Genomic DNA, 18,870 nt, shown 5'->3' with positions numbered 1-18,870 from the left:
TTTGTCATATGGAAGCATTATTGCCCTTGAACGCAACAGATACTAGAAAATTAAAAGCGATGAATAACCGTTATGAAAGCTTCAGACAATCAGGCTGCAACGTGAGTGTTTCAGTGATAGCATGAATTAACAATCTTCTGAAATGTCTCAAATTACACCTTTTCTCTAAGCTGGTTCTAGAATAACCACACACGAGTGGCTAGGCATAATGCAGAAAAGGGAGTAAGGGTATGTTTGGGGCACAGGAGCTCATAAGCACACAAAAGGGCAGCACAATGAGTGCGAAGCTGTTGTTAATTTTCCAGTATTCATATCACAATATTCACATTGCAATATTTATTTTCAGAATAAACACGCCACGTAGCCAATCAGACATCAATTTGCTCAGCTAATTGCAAATAAGTTTACGGTCATTTCAAATACCAGTATTTCAACAATAGCCTAGCATAGGTTTCATGTTCTGTTTTCTCTCAGGGCAGTAAAAAGACTTGTAAAAAAAAAAAAAAGCAGTTCCAGCCCTCTCTTTTAGGTCTGCTAAAAGCTTTCTTTGCATGAGGGCAAGCTGAAGAATGCCCATATTTTATGTGACTGCTTGACTACACACAATATTGTTTTCCCCTTTTTGATAAACCCATTTCACAGGAACCCAAAAGGAGTCCCACTATGTACACCTCTCTTGCCCCAGTTCCTATAAATATCAAGTGCTAATCCCCCATCTCCTTGGGATTCAGCCTGTGTGCTGACATCACACACCTCCAGTGTCTCTTTTGACTGGATTGTTGCCACACAACCATCTTTCAACGTCTTCCTGACACACAACATAAAAGCATAATCCCCATCATGGCTTGGTTTTTTCAAGCTTTTGGGGAGTTCTGCTGAACTACATACACAGATGCCGCTCTTTGCATAAGCGCTAAACTTAAATCAGAAATTACATTCATGTAAGCCTTCTACCTTGTAAGATTTGTTAGACTTTATTGCTTGCTTTATTTTTAATACAGTTTCTGATTCATTCTGCTTCTGTAACTTGATGTAGAAGCCTGTTGTTGATCGTTAACTATAGTTGCAACTGGACTTTCCGCACAAGCCTCAAGCTGCCTGCTCACTTAGTGGATGCTGGAAGGTCTGATACCCACTGCTCCAAGATCTGGACTCCACATCTCCAGATTTTAAAAATAATTAATGTGGTGACAATTGTTGACTATTAATGAGGTAAACAAATGCCTATCAGCATGTTCTACCTTGAAAGAGAGGAAGCAAGTGAGCCCTTGTGACAGGACTCCTAGAACACTGAGCAAAACCCGCTGTCATGACATCAGAATTCTTCATTCCCGAAGACCCCACCTGCCCCCATTCTGCCAGAGAGTCATCCAACAGAAGTTAATTGCCCAATTGCATGCCACCCAGTCACCCAATAAGACTCTAAGAGCTATACCAGATGGGTTACTAATTGTCTTTACAATCATACAATGGTTTTTGGGGGGCTGTTGGGGGGGTTAAATTAATAGAAGGGAATTGAATATTCTCCTTGCTCCTCATGGGCCTGGAAAAAAAAATGGTGCCCACCTACTCACAGCTTCCAATAGCTCCAGGTGGAACATTCCCATTGGTGACAATGGGTGTTTTCCTTCTGGGGCTATGAGCAGCTACAGAGTGAAGGATTTTCATCAGGACTGAGGCAGGTGAGGGGTAGATTAAAATTTCATCCCTTGCTTGTTCTTAATTTTTTAGTTTTATGTTTTTAAAAATCTATAAAATCTGATTGCTAAAGGCAAGTTAAGCATCACATCTAGTTTTGCCCTAAAACTGATCCTAAAGCAAACCTATGTACATGTAACTGCCATTTAAAATATTCACAGAGGTTGCATTTACCTTTTGAAGGATGGCAATCACAGGCCCTGAAGTTCATTTTGGTATTCTCAATGTCAGTTTCCTGATGTGATTTTCTCACATTTAATCAATATGTCTTGCACAAAATTGTTCTAACACAGTTCACTGTTGGCTAAATCTGAGACAAGTTTCTGTTTTATTAAAACTAGACATCAGAATTTGTTTTGGGGGTTTTTCCCCCTCGTTGTTGAAACAAATGCTTTGTATGCAAAAGGTTTCAGGTTCCAATCATTGTGTCTTCAATTAGGACTGGGAAAACTTTAATGTTAAGGTGCCCATGTTTACAAGAGCTGTAGCTCAGCAGTAGAGTACATGTTCTCCATGCTGAAGCTTTCAGCTTCAATTCCTGGTATCTCCAGTTAAAACAGGGTGTTGGAAAAATGCCCGGGAAGGCCGTCACCTTCCCAAGACACCGAGGCGTCTCTCCGGTGGTCACCCTCTGGCTGTAAATCTTCCTCAATCCAGAGAGACTGGTAATAAGCGACCCCTCCGTCCTGAGAGGAGCACACTCGTATTCTGGCATCCCATTGCAGAAGAGACAATCCGTAGCTCTAAACTGCTTTGTTTACATTGTCTATACACAGAGCTTCCATCCAGCATGTCTGCTGTCTCTGAGCAGCAGTACAGAAGAGCACACTTCACTCAGAAGCGAAAGTACCTTCTTACAGTACTGAGACCGAGCAGAGACTTCCTGTCTCACGCTCTCAGACACCATTGTGCTCTCAACAACCATTGTGCTGCTCCTCGCAGCTGGTGAGATAAAAATCCTAACAGAAAACCCACCTATTAAAACACACACACACACACTTTATCTCATTTGTGACTTCCCCCTTTCCCCACATTATTGAAGTTATAACTGATATAATACCACAAAACACACAATCTTGGACTGACGTTATATATAAATGTCTCAATATTCCAGGTGTTTTATCAAAGCAAACGTAGTCATTGGTTACACTTGGAAGGGGAAGATGCAAATACACTAAACAAACTAAAAGCTGCAGCAAACTGCATGCTTCACCTCTGGAATTCATTTTATATATACTTGTAAAGTATATACATAAGAAGGCTTTGCAGCACTGTTTACAGTCTGCTGCAGTTCATCTTCCACTAAAAACTGTGGTTTTCATTTCATTGGCTGTGGCAAAATAGCATAACTTACATAATTTATAATATTTATTACGTATAGTAAGTAAATTACATTGTCATTGTGTTATTCCACCTCATTTTGTTATTCCACCCCACAAGGGATGCCTTATGCTTCCCTGATTGTAAGTTCAGACTGAGTGTCTGAACTGAAGAGGACTATTGTCAGACAGGAAATAGGTAGGAGAAGAATACAGGAAAAGTAGAAGCCACAGAACAAAACAAAACAAGTAAAAGAAATGGGGAAACCCTTTGATTTCTGTTTTGTATCTAACACTGCACTTTTCTGTTGCTAAACAAACTCATCTTCCTGTGCTATCACTTTCCTACATTTCATAAGCATTAAATTCACAGGAAAGAATGACTTTCTAAGTTGCTCCTTATCTCCATGCTGATATTCATAAAACTGACCCAAAAGCTAATAGAAGACTACCACTAGCGTAATGGATCTATTTTTCTTTCTAAATTCAGATTGTGCCTTGGATCCTTTCAGGTTTAATAAAAAGGAAGTTGCTGAATTTACACACACGTACAGACACACACACAAAATAAATTGGGGGGAAAAGAATTGAGCTTAAAAGTATTGCATACGTGACAGATTTATCCAAATAAATCCAAGTTATTTCAGCTCAGTGCCGTGTTGTCCTGTAATGGCTTGTCGTCAGAGCGCTATAAACAATTTCCTATGTTACCAGCAGTACCTCTACACAAATATTTCAAGCCCACAGTTCATTTCATGGAAGCAATTTGTTTTGGAAGCTTGCAGATGAAGTTGGTAAAATCTGACACCCAAAATATATTTTGCATTTGTACAATCTGTTCAGCTGTTCAGAAAATATCAACAGTACAACGAAGTGCTGGGCAGGTTGGCACAGACACTAAATGCACAGAATTATTGTTCATGTTATGTTACAGGTTCATTTACATGCCTCAGATGAGATTCAAAGTAGGGCTAAGGGGGCATACATCTGCATGCATATCAGCAATTTTATTAGGATCCACATTGGTGACAATGGGCAGCTACAGAAACAAATATCAGATGCAAAAACTGTTCAGACATGTGGAGTCATGCTCATCCCAGAGTTTTGTTTTCCTTTTAAAAAATGTAGGCTGCAGTTTCTAGCTGAAGACTGGTGTAGGGCATCTTGGGGCTTGTACACCCTTTGCACTGGATTTTGTTCTGTATAAAATCCCTTTGCAGTGGGAAAGTACATGCAAACACACACACATATCTTTTCCCATTTGGGTGAAAAATTGCTTGGGGAAAAGTGTCATCTTGTGGTGCCTTTACATACTTATGATCCTGTGGCTGTGTTTTATAAAAGAAAAGAAAAAAGGAGCAAAGAAAGAAACTAGGTATTGTTACGAATGCTGGCCGGATATTGCTGCCATTACCTATATCAGCCAAGTTGTTTGCTAATGCCATAAAATGGCTGGTAGATTTCTTCCATGAGCTAATGGTAGAAACAGATGGAAAGGTTTCTTAAGGGTTTTTAATGGGAGAGACCACTGGAATCTGGAAGGTGATGCTCCCTCTCTCTGAGCTAAGGAGAGGAGGAGGATTTAAACTAAATGCCTGTATGGGGAAAACAACAGTCTGGGGAGGAATGCAGTGGGGGGAGACAGAGAGAGAGAAAAAAAAAGAGGCAGCTCTGAAAGCATCAGGGACAGTGTGTATCACTGCTTCCTCTACTTATGCTCTGTTTCAGCCTTTCAAAAACTGGTATCCTCTACATGTTGTTGGCCTTAAACTCCCATCAGTCCCAAGCATCATGGTCAACAGCCAGCTCTAGCAACATCTGAAGGGTACCAGATTGGTGAAAGCTTTGTCTATTTATATATTTGCAAGTTAAACCAAATATTACAAAAAATACCATGCCCCCAGTGAGCTCTTCTCCAAAACGAAGCCAAGCCCAGCAAGTGCGCCTGTGAAATCGTGGAGAAATCAGAACCATAGAATATTAGAAATGAAATAATATATATACAGCATATGATTGGAAGTTTTGTAGGGTTTCACCCTAGGGATCCTTATTCTGGAAATCGTCTAATACTAATCTTTGAAAGCAGAGAGGTGCTTGTTTATTTCAGATATGAGGTCAGTGTCATTTTTTTGCAGAAGTCTGGAAGGCTTTGGAGCAGTTAAACTTGTGTATGAGTTTAACAAAAACATAGGGGTCAATGGTTTCCGGTGCTATTCATTACAACTGAGCAGGGATAATAAGGCATAATAAGAGCCCTGCTGGGTCTGGGCAATTGTTATAGATTTGTTCTATCGTTGTAGATTTGTGGGGGGGGACCCCTAAACCCTAGAAATTAATAAATGTAGGATTTTGATTATTTGGGATGTGAAGTGAGGAATATCAGCCGCAGAATTATTCATGGGATAACCTTTGCAAAATGACCTGGCCAAGCTAGGGCCATTAAGAAACCATACGTGGCCATTGAAAGCTATTGGCAACGCAAAAGAACTTGTCCCCCTTGCGCCGAGGTGTGAACAGAGACTGGGGGGTTGGAAGGTTGCCAAGGTTGGAAGGGTGTGAGGTGACAGGCAAAGTAAATCTTGAGCAAGGGTTGTTGGGAAGAAGAAGGGGAAAGACAGACTGGGATCCATCTTGGGCAAGATGGCTGAAGGCTGGCAGCACTGCTGTGGGGGACAAGCTCATCTTGAAATGACCATGCCGTAAGATCTGGATTCTCTCCACGCAGGCTGTAGGTGTAAATAGTTGAATAAACCATATCTCTTAAAGCTACAACATTTTCTGCCGTCTCTCGATTCTCCAAAGGAACACTGACCCTGGGGGAGTGCCTGCAACCCCATGGACTCTTGCTACTGTCTGGCATAGAGAGCACCCAACTTTTGTAACAGTATGTTTGCACAGTGGCAAACCAGAAGCCTATGGGAAGCCCATGAGTAAGACCTGAGCACAATAGCACTCTCCCCTTTTGTGGTCTCTAGAAGAAGAAGAAGAGTTTGGATTTGATATCCCGCTTTATCACTACCCGAAGGAGTCTCAAAGCGGCTAACATTCATCTTTCCCTTCCTCCCCCGCAACAAACACTCTGTGAGGTGAGTGAGGCTGAGACTTAAGAGAAGTGTGATTAGACCAAGGTCACCCAGCAGCTGCATGTGGAGGAGCGGAGACCAGTGGCGTAGCGTGGGTTGTCAGCACCCGGGGCAAGGCAAGTAATTTGCGCCCCCTAACCCCTAACCTGCCGCCACTGCCAGCTTCTTCTTGCTGCTGCCCGGTCTGGTCTGGTGTGGTTCTCTCCCGCGCTCAGCGCTGCGCTGGGCGGCCGCTGCACTGTCCCTCCCCCAGATAGTCCCTCTCTCTCTCTCCGCACCGCACGCCTGGCACCCCCCCTCCACAGTGGGCGGCGACCCGGCGTCTCGGATTGGATTCGCACAGCCAGCACTGCAGTGAGAGAGAGAGAGTGAGCCAGGTAGGGGCAGAGAGCTGAGAGTGCGAGCACGCCCCCCCCAGATGTTGCGCCCGGTGCGGCTGGCCCCCCTGCACCCCCCACGCTACGCCACTGGCGGAGACACGAACCCGGTTCACCAGATTACGAGTCTACCGCTCTTAACCACTACACCACATTGGCTTCCTAGCAACTGGTATTCAGAAGCAGTGTGCCTTTGACCATGGAGGCAGAACATAGTATCTCACCCAGACCTGCTTCTTTAAAAATAGAAGCTCCTGATCCTTTGTGGCTGTGGAGAAAAACTTGAAAATATATGGGTCATCCTTGCTCAATTCCCAAAGCTCTGAATCTCCTTTACTGCCTTGCAAAGCTCCTTTCTCTTCTCCCTTGGCTGCTATATCTTTCCTACTGTATTTACTGAATATCTATCCCTACTATTCATCCCTTTCATTTCCTCCAGGCTCAGCACTACTGTCTTCTTCACTCTTTCAAGTTGCTTCCTACAAATTCTGCCAGAAGGCTTTTTTAAGTGGCAGATGTGCTTACAGTACAATTTCATGCATGCTTATTTGGAAAGTAAGTCATGACTGTGTTCAGTGGGGCATAGTCCCTAGTAACTGTGCTTGGGATTGCAGCCTTAAACACTGAACTATCTTTAAAATTTGTGCCGAATATTTGCAAACACAGATGCTCGCTGTGCTTTGGAAGCTCCCAAGGCATTACTGCCATTGCATTCAAGCCTTTATGAGCACTTTCTAATGCAGAATTTTATGCATTACAATATAGTACAAATCAATGCAAATTCTGCGAGAACCTTGGCCTTGGTTTTTTCTATACCTACTGATAGCATGGTGACATGTTTGCATTATATCAGTTTAGCTCCGGAGCAATTAGAATCTCTCTTTATGAGATTTTATTTCTGTGAACAAATATGGAGGTCTTTCATGTTTAATGGGATTTTTTTTTCATTTACACATCTAAAAAGAAAACGTCCACAGTATGTTTCCAAACAGCATGAGATTGGCTACTCTTGTATTTCTATTAAACGGGGGGCAAAGTATTCTACTCTAAAAATGGGTCACAAACGTGTTATGAAAATATTTGTTTAAACTTAAAATTTGAAAAAGTATGGGTGACAGTAAAAGATCCTATAAACTGAAATTGCCATTCAGCCACATAGATTTGAGCATGATATATTGAAACCCATAGATCATCAGAAGTAATAACATACCAACATAATAAATCGGGGGGGGGGGAGCTCATATAAATTGTGAGTTTCCACAGGGTTGGAGGATCCATAATCCCACTACTGCACTTTTGGGTTGTTAATAATGTCAATAAAATTTAGAGAGAAAATAAAATAAAAATTGAATGATATATAAAACTCACTAAAATGATAAAGCTCTGGGCTCAAAGATTTCCAGACTTTCACATAACTGATCAGTTTCAGACCACAGTAGAGCCATCCTTGCTCATTTTCCCAGACTCATTATGCTTATGTGGCAACAAAACAAAAATAAAGAAAATATTGTAGCATTTTAAGAAATGTGAAACAAGGGACGAGAATTAGCAAGGCACAACTAACAACTTTTCAGACATTGCTGACAAACGTTTGGTAAAGCAGGAGTGGTTCTCAACAGACCACAGTTGTTGAATGAAATGTAAATTCATCTGTCATTCCTACCTGATAGCCAAATGTATTGTTTTGTGATCCATGACGGGGTACTCCAGGGTTATCACAGGCTGTACGGGTGGGTTCTAAGTCAAGGAGAAAATTGTAAAAGTAAAGGACTTGTTCAATTCATAATGGTTTGCAACCAAATTCATGCATTCATTTTCAAAACTGTCCGCATTTAAACTGAGGTGCTCAAAACTGATATTCTCAAAACTGATTAATGCAACTTAATTGGTAGTATACAGAGGCATATTCAAGCAAATATTCAGTACTCTACCCTTGGGAGCCAGTCTGCAGGAATCAAAACCCTTTGCTACACAAGTAGCTGTTGTGGATTGCGCCCAGTGAAAATGGGCCCATGAGTGAAAAGTGTAAAGAAAGGAGAAGAGCATGCAACAAATTTGGGCAGGTCCCACTGTACCTATGCAACGAGGAGATGATCCACTCCATGTACCATCTGCTTGACATATCCGAGTACTAGAACCAACCAGCACAAATGGGAGATTACAGCTGAAAGAGACTTCTGACTGATAAATGAAACTCTTGCCTTCCCGTTTGCCTTGACCAGGTACTCCTGGGTCACCACAAAACTTTGCTGTGGAGAAGAAAAAAGAAATACATGGAAAACATGTTGATAGTTATTGCTTCAAAACTCATTGGATTAATTTGTTTAGAGATGTAGAATGGCAGCACAAGGTTTCCTACTCTGTCTCCTTTGCTGCTCCATTATGTGATGTGGAATTTTAGAGAGCAGAATCATACAACTGCAGAGTTGAAAATGACCCCTAAGGGTCATTGAACCCAATCCCCTGTAATGAAGGAATGACAGCTATAGAATCCCTGACAGCTATAGAATCCCCAACATCTGTTAAGACCTAGTTCTTCAAAATGTTAAGGTCATCTTCAATCCTCATTCTAATTTCTGAAGTATTAGCTACCCGTTCCAGCTTCCTATCATAAGCATACTTGATGAACATCCCCTAAATGCATTTATCCAAGTCATAAATGTTGAACCCAGGTCATAACTTTGCAGCACTCCACTTGTTACTTTTTCCTCAGGCTAATGAGGGACCATTGGTTAGCACAGTTAACTATCTACAAATCCAGGGTTTTTTTCCAGCAACAACTCACTGGATCTCAGTTCTGGCACCTCTCAGTTGCACACCATTGCCCTTATAAAAGAACAAGGGAGGTGTTCATGGTGAGTTCCTGCACCTCTTTTTCTAGAAAAACAGCAAATCCACCTAACAATAACATATTTTAGCCCACTATTCATGTGCATGAATTTTATTATTTCGGTCACAGACCAGTTCTCAGCGGCCTTTGATACAATCGACCATAACATCCTTCTGGACCGTCTAGAGGGGTTGGGAGCTGGGGGCACTGTTATACAGTGGTTTCGCTCCTTTCTCCTGGGCCGTGTTCAGAAAGTGGTGGTGGGGGATGAGTGTTCAGACCCTTGGGCCCTCACTTGTGGGGTGCCTCAGGGTTCCGTCCTCTCCCCCATGCTTTTTAACATCTATATGAAGCCGCTGGGAGAGATCATCAGGGGGTTTGGACTGGGTGTCCATCAATATGCAGATGATACCCAGCTCTACCTTTCTTTCAAATCAGAACCAGTGAAGGCGGTGAAGGTCCTGTGTGAGTGCCTGGAGGCGGTTGGAGGATGGATGGCGGCTAATGGATTGAAGTTGAATCCTGACAAGACAGAAGTACTGTTTTTGGGGGACAGGGGGCGGGCTGGTGTGGAGGACTCCCTGGTCCTGAATAGGGTAACTGTGCCCCTGAAGGACCAGGTGCGTAGCCTGGGAGTCATTTTGGACTCACAGCTGTCCATGGAGGCGCAGGTCAATTCTGTATCCAGGGCAGCTGTCTACCAACTCCACCTGGTACGCAGGCTGAGACCCTACCTGCCCGCTGACTGTCTGGCCAGAGTGGTGCATGCTCTAGTTATCTCCCGCTTGGACTACTGCAATGCGCTCTACATGGGGCTACCTTTGAAGGTGACTCGGAAACTACAGCTAATCCAGAATGCGGCAGCTAGACTGGTGACTGGGGGCGGCCGCCGAGACCACATAACACCGGTCTTGAAAGACCTACATTGGCTCCCAGTACGTTTCCGAGCACAATTCAAAGTGCTGGTGTTGACCTTTAAAGCCCTAAACGGCTTCGGCCCTGTATACCTGAAGGAGCGTCTCCACCCCCATCGTTCTGCCCGGACACTGAGGTCCAGCGCCGAGGGCCTTCTGGCGGTTCCCTCATTGCGAGAAGCGAAGCTACAGGGAACCAGGCAGAGGGCCTTTTCGGTGGTGGCGCCCGCCCTGTGGAATGCCCTCCCATCGGATGTCAAGGTGATGGACAACTACCTGACATTCAGAAGACATCTTAAGGCGGCCCTATTCAGGGAAGCTTTTAATGTATGATATTTTAGTGTTTTTTGGTTTCTGTGGAAGCCGCCCAGAGTGGCTGGGGAAACCCAGCCAGATGGGCGGGGTACAAATAATAAATTATTATTATTATTATTATTATTATTACATACAATATCAAGGAAGTCATAAAACATGATAGGGATACATTTGAATTTGCAATTAGGTATAACAGGGACAATGCAGATATAGCAACAGTTTAAAAATATATAAATTAAAACTTAGTCACTAACATATAACCTAAAATTATCATTTAAGGCCTTAATCATTATGATAACACAGCTTGTTCCCTAAGTTTTATGGCAATCACACAGAATTTGGCTACCCTTAACGTGATCTCAGGATCCTTGTCCTCTACCAGGGATTTTAGACATTGAAGTTCAGATTCATTTGGAGATTTTTGCATATCAGTGGTAATAAATATAGAGCTTATATCCCCGTAGAAACAGCAGTGTAACAAGGCACAAGAGACAGTTTCTACCTCCATCAAGCCGCAGGGGCAGACTCGTTCCGCGTATGGTTTACCCTCGATTCTGCCCTGCAATAAGGCAGATGGCAGCACGTTGAATCTAGTGAGGGTAAATGACCATCTGTATTTAGGTATTTGTGATTTTGACAAATAATTTGCTGGGGTAAATCCTCTCCCATCTATCCATGTGCATGTACACATGCACAGCAAAGAGTTAGACTCATGTGCGCTTCATATCTGAATGTCAAGAGCTACTAAGTATGCGTAGTTATTATGCAGAGGGTTCAAAGTGGTTGTGTTTTTATTTATTACTGCTCCTTTGTATTAATAAGAACCCAAACCTTCAAAAACAAATTTTGAAACATTCCTCACACAAATAAATAATCTAATTCATAGCATTCTGGGAGTTGGGTTATTTTTTCCAGGAAGAATTTGTGGAGGAACATCATTCATCTTTCCTCTCTCTCCTTCTTCAGCCTTTCCCCAGCTATATGCTATTGTTGGATGCTTAGTAACTCCCTGTCTGAATAGGTAACCATGGAAACTAGACACCATAGCAATTCACATCACTCTTATTTTTCCCTAGAATACGGAGGTATGCAAAAGAAACATTACCATTTGTAGCAGGCCAAGTTCTGGGGTTTTTCTCTTTTCCCCAACAGAAGTTTGCACTTCACTAATTACCAAAGCAACCTGACCATGTGTGAAAGTGATAATTAATAACACTTCTATCTTATGCCGCAATTAACTGGGGAGGCAGTGCAGAATGCAACCAAACCGTGGCAGATATCCTCTCTGATGCAGGGATATAGTTGAGCGACAGGAAATAATTCTTCAACTCAAAGGAAGCCAAGGATGCAAAAATAGGAGACTGCTGAAAATACACTGGTTTGTTTCAGATTATTCCATGCAGAGTAGCCCCAGGGATGCAGCCACATGAATGACATAATGTCTAACATGGCATGCCAATGGATGCAGCCATTAAGTCACAGCAGCAATCTGCATGATGGGGATGGCTGAAAAATATACCATCACATTCACATGAATCACCATAGGATGCCACTAGTATCTGTGGATTTGAAAGGTTAAGACATCACTTCTCTCCATAATGCTGGACACCCAGCTTGGCTATTGAGAACACAAATGCGCCTTCACTTTTGACTTCTCACCCATAATACTATGCAGACAGACTTGGAAGAAAAGTTGAGGACTTTTACTTGTGTGCTTGAATGTACCACAGCTGAAAGGCTGAGGATTTGTAACAGTAGATTTATAGATAAATATAAATTGTTCCATTGGAATAAAACTGGGAACTAGAACAATAATTATAGCTGCTTGGTAGACCACATGCTTTACATGCAAAAGCTCCCAAATTTAATCCCCCCCCCCCATCCTGAGGTAGGACAGAGAAGTCACCCATCTGAAACTCTGAAGCCTTGCTACCCGCCAGGGTAGTTCAGTTCTGGACTAGACAGACCAATGGTCTGACTCAATACAGAACATAATCCTTTAATCCTATAATAAGACAGTGAGCTGGGTAATTAGGAAGTGCTGAATTGTGTGACAAGTAGTCACAAGTTAGACAAGCTACTGTTTCCCACTTTGATTGATTCTTGAGCAATTTTGAGCAATAGTGCATATTGCTATATAATTAGGCAAATAAAAAGCAAGTCAGTGATTTTTTTTCCTTAAAAAAGAATGTTTAGGGCTACTCTCATTTTCTTACTCATATTGAAATACTGTCCCTCAATGAGGCCAAACTTAGATTCATAAAATGTTTAGGGGTATGCGTACCCCCAGAAAAAAGCACTGCATATAGAAGTAAGTTCTGAATAGATGCCTGCAAAATCTTTATTGAAGAGTAAAGTTACAAGCTAACCCCTGGATACAACAATATAATGAACTGCATCCTTAGAGACTTCGTGTAACGCAAGATATCCCTCCCCAAAGATTCCTAAGTAAGCTTAAGAGTAATGTGATAGGAGGACCAGTCCCCTTATGAATCAGTAACTAGGCTGATTCATAAGCAGAGATTAGGAGTAAATTCACAGGGCTCCTGAGAGAAGGCTTCCATGCAATATTAGGACCACCTTCACATACATGCATTGGCCTCACATACAGGTTTCCCCTGAATCTGCTAAGAAGGCAATAGTGCATATTGTGAGAATATGCACAAAAAATGATTAGGGATTCTAGTCTAAGATTGCAATCTAAGAAGCAGAGCAGTCCCATTTGCCCCTCTTCCTGCCCAACACACAGAGACAGAGGCTCTTATGTGTAAGTAAGAAACAGATATTTATTCAAGCTAGTAACACTACAGGGGTGACCATTTTGTGTGGAGGTTCCATCCCTGGCATAAGCCTGCCCCGTTCCACCCCTGTTCTCTTCTCCTCCAGGTCCCAAAGGTCCCGCAGGTTGGCGGTTGCGCATCAATTGGACACAAACAAAATGGTCACTGCCTGTATTGTCTTGGCAGCAGACACAGAGTTTGGGAATCAAAGTTTGGGAATTCAGGAGATAAGTATTCAGGCAAGACATTCAGAACTGGACAGAAGCGATAAAGATGTCTCAACACAAAGGCAGATTTAGTGGAACATGACTGGTTTGGTCACACCAGGCACAGAGCCTAGGGGGTGCCATAACTATTATTTATAACTGACAGAGAGATGCAGGGTGTGGGTGTCTGTTGCTGAATCTTGGCATCACACAGGGCACCGCTGAAGACCCCAAGATCCGCCACCACTCAATAGTTTTTATGCTCTGCCTTCCAAACTTTGAAAGATGAGGCATGACACCCTCACTTGCTTTCTTTGGAAGAATATTGGGGTTGTAACACCTCTGAGGTGTTTGAGTCTGTGGTTCTAGGTGATAATACTTCACCCTCTTGTTCTGGCTCCTGATCACTTGCTGCTGCCTCTAGAGCAGTGGTTCTCAACCTGTGGGTCCCCAGATGTTGTTGGACTACAACTCCCATCATTCCTGACCACTGGCCATGCTGGATAGGAATGATGGGAGTTGTAGTCCAACAACATTTGGGGACCTACAGGTTGAGAACCACTGCTCTAGAGTTTCCTTTCCCCACCTTGGCTACCCCTAGCCCACCCCAGGCTCCACTGAGATTCTCTGCTCTATTAAGAGGTTGTGGGGGGTGGGGTTTGGAGCCAGCATCTCTCCTCCATCTTCTGAACTGGCTGAAGTTGAGGCAGAAAGAGTCCCCACTCTGATTTCTCCAGCTCTGGTTCCCACCAATCAGCCTCCCCTCCATATCTTCCTCCTCCTGCATCAAGGCCTGCCAACACAAGCCCAGTCTTGACAGCACTGTGGGGTTCATGATCTCACTGTTGCCAGGAGACTACTTCTGGGTTAAATAGCTTGGGATTCCAACTTAACTTGCATGAGTCATTGGGTGTAATGAATTCAGTGGGACTCCGCTTTTCAGGGAAGATGCATAGGATCCATCAGTGCAGCGCTCCAAATATGTACCAAATAGCCTCAAAGTCTTGGCTGAATCACATCAGGTTGCCCATATGGTCCTATTAGTACTTTCCCTGGCACAATACATAGAGAGCATTTGCAATGTTCTTTCGCTGGCACAATACATAGAGAGCTACATTTCTCAGGTAATCAAATCCACTGCAGTTATTTTGTTTTTTTAAAAAAGGTTAGTGGTGTGTTGTTGTTGTTTTTTAAAAAAGAAGAAAAATCAATGCATGAAGCACAGTGTAAAGAGCCAGCATACATTTGTTATTGTAATGAAATCTGCAGCGGTGCAAAATCCATCAATGTCAGCAATTTTATGATAATAAAAATTTCTGTATAAAACAGGTAATTTAATATAATATTGGAACAAAAAGTCCAATTGTCAGAGACAAAGCCTGAAGTCTCTTCTGTACTCCTGGCAGGCCCAGTCCTTATTGATGTCAGCCAGAGTGTTGCCTGAGTAGAGTGCTGGTTCAAGCTTGCTTCTGGTGGCACTTTTGTCACATTTGACAAGATTGCTTTACCAGTGCAAAATATGAGACAAAACACTGCCATTGATTCCTCTTCTATGTCTATGTTCTCCTTGGAAACTGGAATACTCACAGTTTACAGAAACAAGGACCCTAAGAGGTAAAGATGTTTTTGTCTCAAGCTAACAAACAAAAAACATCATTCTGAGTCAGCTCTCCCTTCCACCAGCCAGGGCCAGCTTCAGGTTATAGTCCTTGGCAAAGGTCCCATAGGTCACTCCACTGATGGAGACACCACTTAGACCTTATTCAATTACCCAACATAGAGCATTGTCCCAGAAATTATACAACATAAATGGTACCACTTAGTCACCTAGTGGAGTCCACTAAAAATATATACAGTGGTACCTTGGGTTAAGAACTTAATTCGTTCTGGAGGTCTGTTCTTAACCTGAAACTGTTCTTAACTTGAGGTACTACTTTAGCTAATGGGGCCTGCACTGCCACAGCACCGCCGCCATGTGATTTCTGTTCTCATCCTGAAGCAAAGTTCTTAACCCGAGGTACTATTTCTGGGTTAGCAGAGTCTGTAACCTGAAGCGTCTGTAACCTGAAGCGTCTGTAACCCAAGGTACCACTGTATAAATAAAGACATGACTGAGGTAAAAGCAGTAAAATGGAAAAAAGAAAAAAGAAAGAAAACCAAAGATCCCAAACAAACAACTTAAAAAGCAGTCCTAAGTTTAGCAAGCCAGCAGAGTTGCCCCATCTCAAACTCTGAGCTGGCCTGAGTCTGGTAGAGGGAAAATAAGTATTTAAAATGGAGTTTGACATGGATTGGGACACAGGTGGTGCTGTGTTCCAAATCACTTAGCCTCTTGAGCTTGCAGATCATAAGGTTGAGGGTTCAAATCTGCCTGACAGGTTGAGCTCCCATTGCTCTGTTCCAGCTCCTGTCAGCCTAGCAGTTTGAAAGCATACCAGTGCGAGTAGATAAATAGGTACCACTCCAGCAGGAATGTAAATGGCATTTCCATGTGCTCTGGCACTCGTCTCGGGGTTCTGTGCACCAGAGCGGTTTAGTCATGCTGGCCACATGACCTGGAAAGGTGTCCATGCACAAATGCCAGTTCCCTTGGCCTGAAAGCAGAGATGAGTGCCGTGCTCCATAGTCAAATTCAACAGGACTTAAGCGTCCAAGGATCCTTTACCTTTTACCTTTCTCTGACATACCCCACACTTTGGGCTAGTACAAGTCCCACTGTGTTGCCAGATCACATGACTCAGCTGAAAAAGGGTTGAAATAGGTGGACATTTAGGTGGACTTTGTCCTGCTCTGTCCCCAAAACACCCCTTTTGGAATTTATGCCACTGTATATTCTGTTGGTTCACATTCCAGTGGTTGAGTCAGCATAGCTCCAGCTCAGCACATGAGTCATCTATTCAAATTCACTCATCTTGGAGGATACTGGGCTTTGAATGAGCTCAGAAACAGAAATGGGGGGTAGAGGGGTGGGGACAATGGCAGAGATTCATGTTCTGGCAATGAGGGGCAGAGAGCAGGTGGAGGCGGGGCTGGTGTGTGTCCTGAGGTGGGGCATGCCGCATGTGGGCAGGGGGCCAGCAGTGATGGCACCCTACCAGCGTCGCGCTGCCAGGGGTGGTGTGCTCCCCCCACAGTCCTCTTCCTCTGCCAGTGGGTGGGGACAGTTTGCTGGAAGAGGTAAGCTTTAAGCCACCAGTGAAACATGAATGTGAAAGGAGCTTATTTAAGCTCTCAGGGCAGTGAAGTCCACACATGTAATGCTTCCATGAGGGATGGGGGCTTTAGTATCAACCATTTCTCAGAAGGCAAGGGCATGAACAAAAGAGCTATACCTGCTGGGTTCAGGAGAAGGACAGATTCATATGGCGGAAGAACACATTGTGGATCTGAGATGAAGGACCTCTGTTCCTCCAGATGTTGCTGAACTCTAATTCCTATCAGTTTCAGTCAGCACAGTCAAAGGTCAGAGGTCAAGGAGGTTGCAGTTCAACATCTGGAGGGCCGGAAGGTCCCCATCCCTTATCTATGCATCTACCTACTGGCACATTATCAAAATGTGTTGGTTTTAAAAAAAGAGAGATTTTTTTAAAAAAATTGGCATAACTCTCAGAATAAAATGTAATAATTAAAGAGCTACTTACGTAAGCACTGAGGTACTTCTCCACTCCATGTTCCATTCCCAACACAGGTCAAAACAGCCGGAAAAGATAGTTCATAGCCAGGAGAACAGACATAGCTAATACTAAATCCCCAGTCAAAATTTGTCCCTTCTTGCCTTCCATTAGAAATCTGGGGTGGAGTTGGACAGGTAACAGCTGTAAAAACATTTAGAGTCATTAGGAACAGCACCTGCAAATGTCCCCAGTGTCTTTAGTTAGTAGGAGAACCATATGTGCCAATTTAACATTTTTGGAGCACAGTATAATTTTTTTGGGTAGTATCACTACTGGAATAACCACATTTCCTTGAGAGCTATTTCATGAAACACCTTGCTTACTCCTTCTCATAGCTTAATATATGTGATGCTGAGTGATGAATCTTGACAACAAAAGGTAATTTGGAAAGGTGTTAAAGAAACGAAATTAAGGATCTGTCACACACACATACAAAACTCCGCACATTAGAATTCACTGCATAACTCAGTGCTGCATTTCATAAATCTCTTCTTTGCTTTCTTTCTTTAAAAGGAAATGACCTTTCAATATTATTAATTGTTTTTAGCTACCATGTCAGTAGAGGCTTAGATCCTAAGTTAACTTAAGGGATTCACAGAAGGAAAGTGTTCCATGCCCCATGCAGCATCCTAGATCATCGATAAGCCTCTTTGGAGGGTAAGGGTGTCCTCCTGAACAATATTGGCGTGGAGGGAGAAGGAAGAACTGCTGCAAATTGGGTGGACTTTCACCTTCATTTGGGTGATTCTGCCCACCTTCAATGTGTCATCAAACTTTGGTCAGGAGGGTCCCTTAATCCTTTGGAGAGGCATTTTGGGTAGCTGATGTAATCAAGTGCTTTACCAATAAAGAACTAAACTTCCGATTGCATGTCCTCATTGTATAGGAGCTAGATGTGCTCAGGACATAGAAATGGGTCCAGAATCTGCTGGAAAGTGCCACGTCCAGTGGCTTCTTCAGAAACACTTTGACCCTATTGGAAACTATAACTCCAGTCCTGATTCCAACTGTCTCAAAATCCATCTCATGCATACTCACCAGCAATAGATATTTTGTTTTGTACTTTTGGTTGATGCCTGGGACCGCAGAAAGGAAGAGACTGCGCAGATCGCAGTACACAGCCGGTTTACTGAACAAGTATGCTGTACCAAAACGAACCATTAGAGAGAACTGCACAAGAAACATTCTGCAAATAAAAAAAATTATACCTTTACATGCTGGGAGCATTCCACTCCATGTGCCATTAGTGGTGCAAGTACGAATCTGGGAGCTGTTGGATTCCATGGTGTACCCAGGCTGGCACATATAGGTAACGTTTTGTCCAACAACGTTATCATCACCGTATCTCAGTCCATTGGCTGGTATACCTGGATCCCCGCAACTGATTACTGTGAGAAAATGAGTTAAATAACAGGTAATATAGGGGCAAGGAATGCAGATGGAAATATTTCTTTTTGGAAGGTGGTAGAATGGTAAAATCAATCATTTATTAAGGGAACAATCGGAACCCAAAATCTGCTGGGAGTTAGGATCTGATGGATCCCTGGTTCAGCTGGCTGGTTCCTGATGCATCTGGGCTATACTGACACAAGACCCCCATTCCAGATAATATGGCAATATGCCAGTAAAACCTCTTCATCCTGCCAGAGATAGGACATAGCCAGTTGAGCAAAG

At 43.0% G+C, this 18,870-nt stretch overlaps 1 protein-coding gene across 4 annotated transcripts in view; it reads right to left on the bottom strand.

The window, feature by feature from the left end:
* Window positions 1-18,870, bottom strand: part of CSMD3 (CUB and Sushi multiple domains 3) — a 591,548-nt gene that overhangs the window by 27,180 nt on the left and 545,498 nt on the right. For all 4 annotated transcript variants that reach the window (XM_083516434.1, XM_083516435.1, XM_083516436.1 and 1 more), the window contains 4 exons: window positions 18,405-18,584; window positions 17,164-17,337; window positions 8,553-8,726; window positions 8,141-8,214 (listed from right to left, as the gene is read on the bottom strand). In XM_083516434.1, the coding sequence (XP_083372560.1) occupies window positions 8,141-8,214; window positions 8,553-8,726; window positions 17,164-17,337; window positions 18,405-18,584 (602 nt within the window). The remainder of the gene's footprint in view (window positions 1-8,140; window positions 8,215-8,552; window positions 8,727-17,163; window positions 17,338-18,404; window positions 18,585-18,870) is intronic.

Source organism: Podarcis liolepis (assembly GCF_965112155.1).
Source record: "Podarcis liolepis genome assembly, chromosome: 8".
Classification (NCBI taxonomy): domain Eukaryota; kingdom Metazoa; phylum Chordata; class Lepidosauria; order Squamata; family Lacertidae; genus Podarcis; species Podarcis liolepis.
The sequence above is the reverse complement of the archived record's forward strand: the minus strand, read 5'-3'. Positions and strand labels throughout refer to the sequence as shown.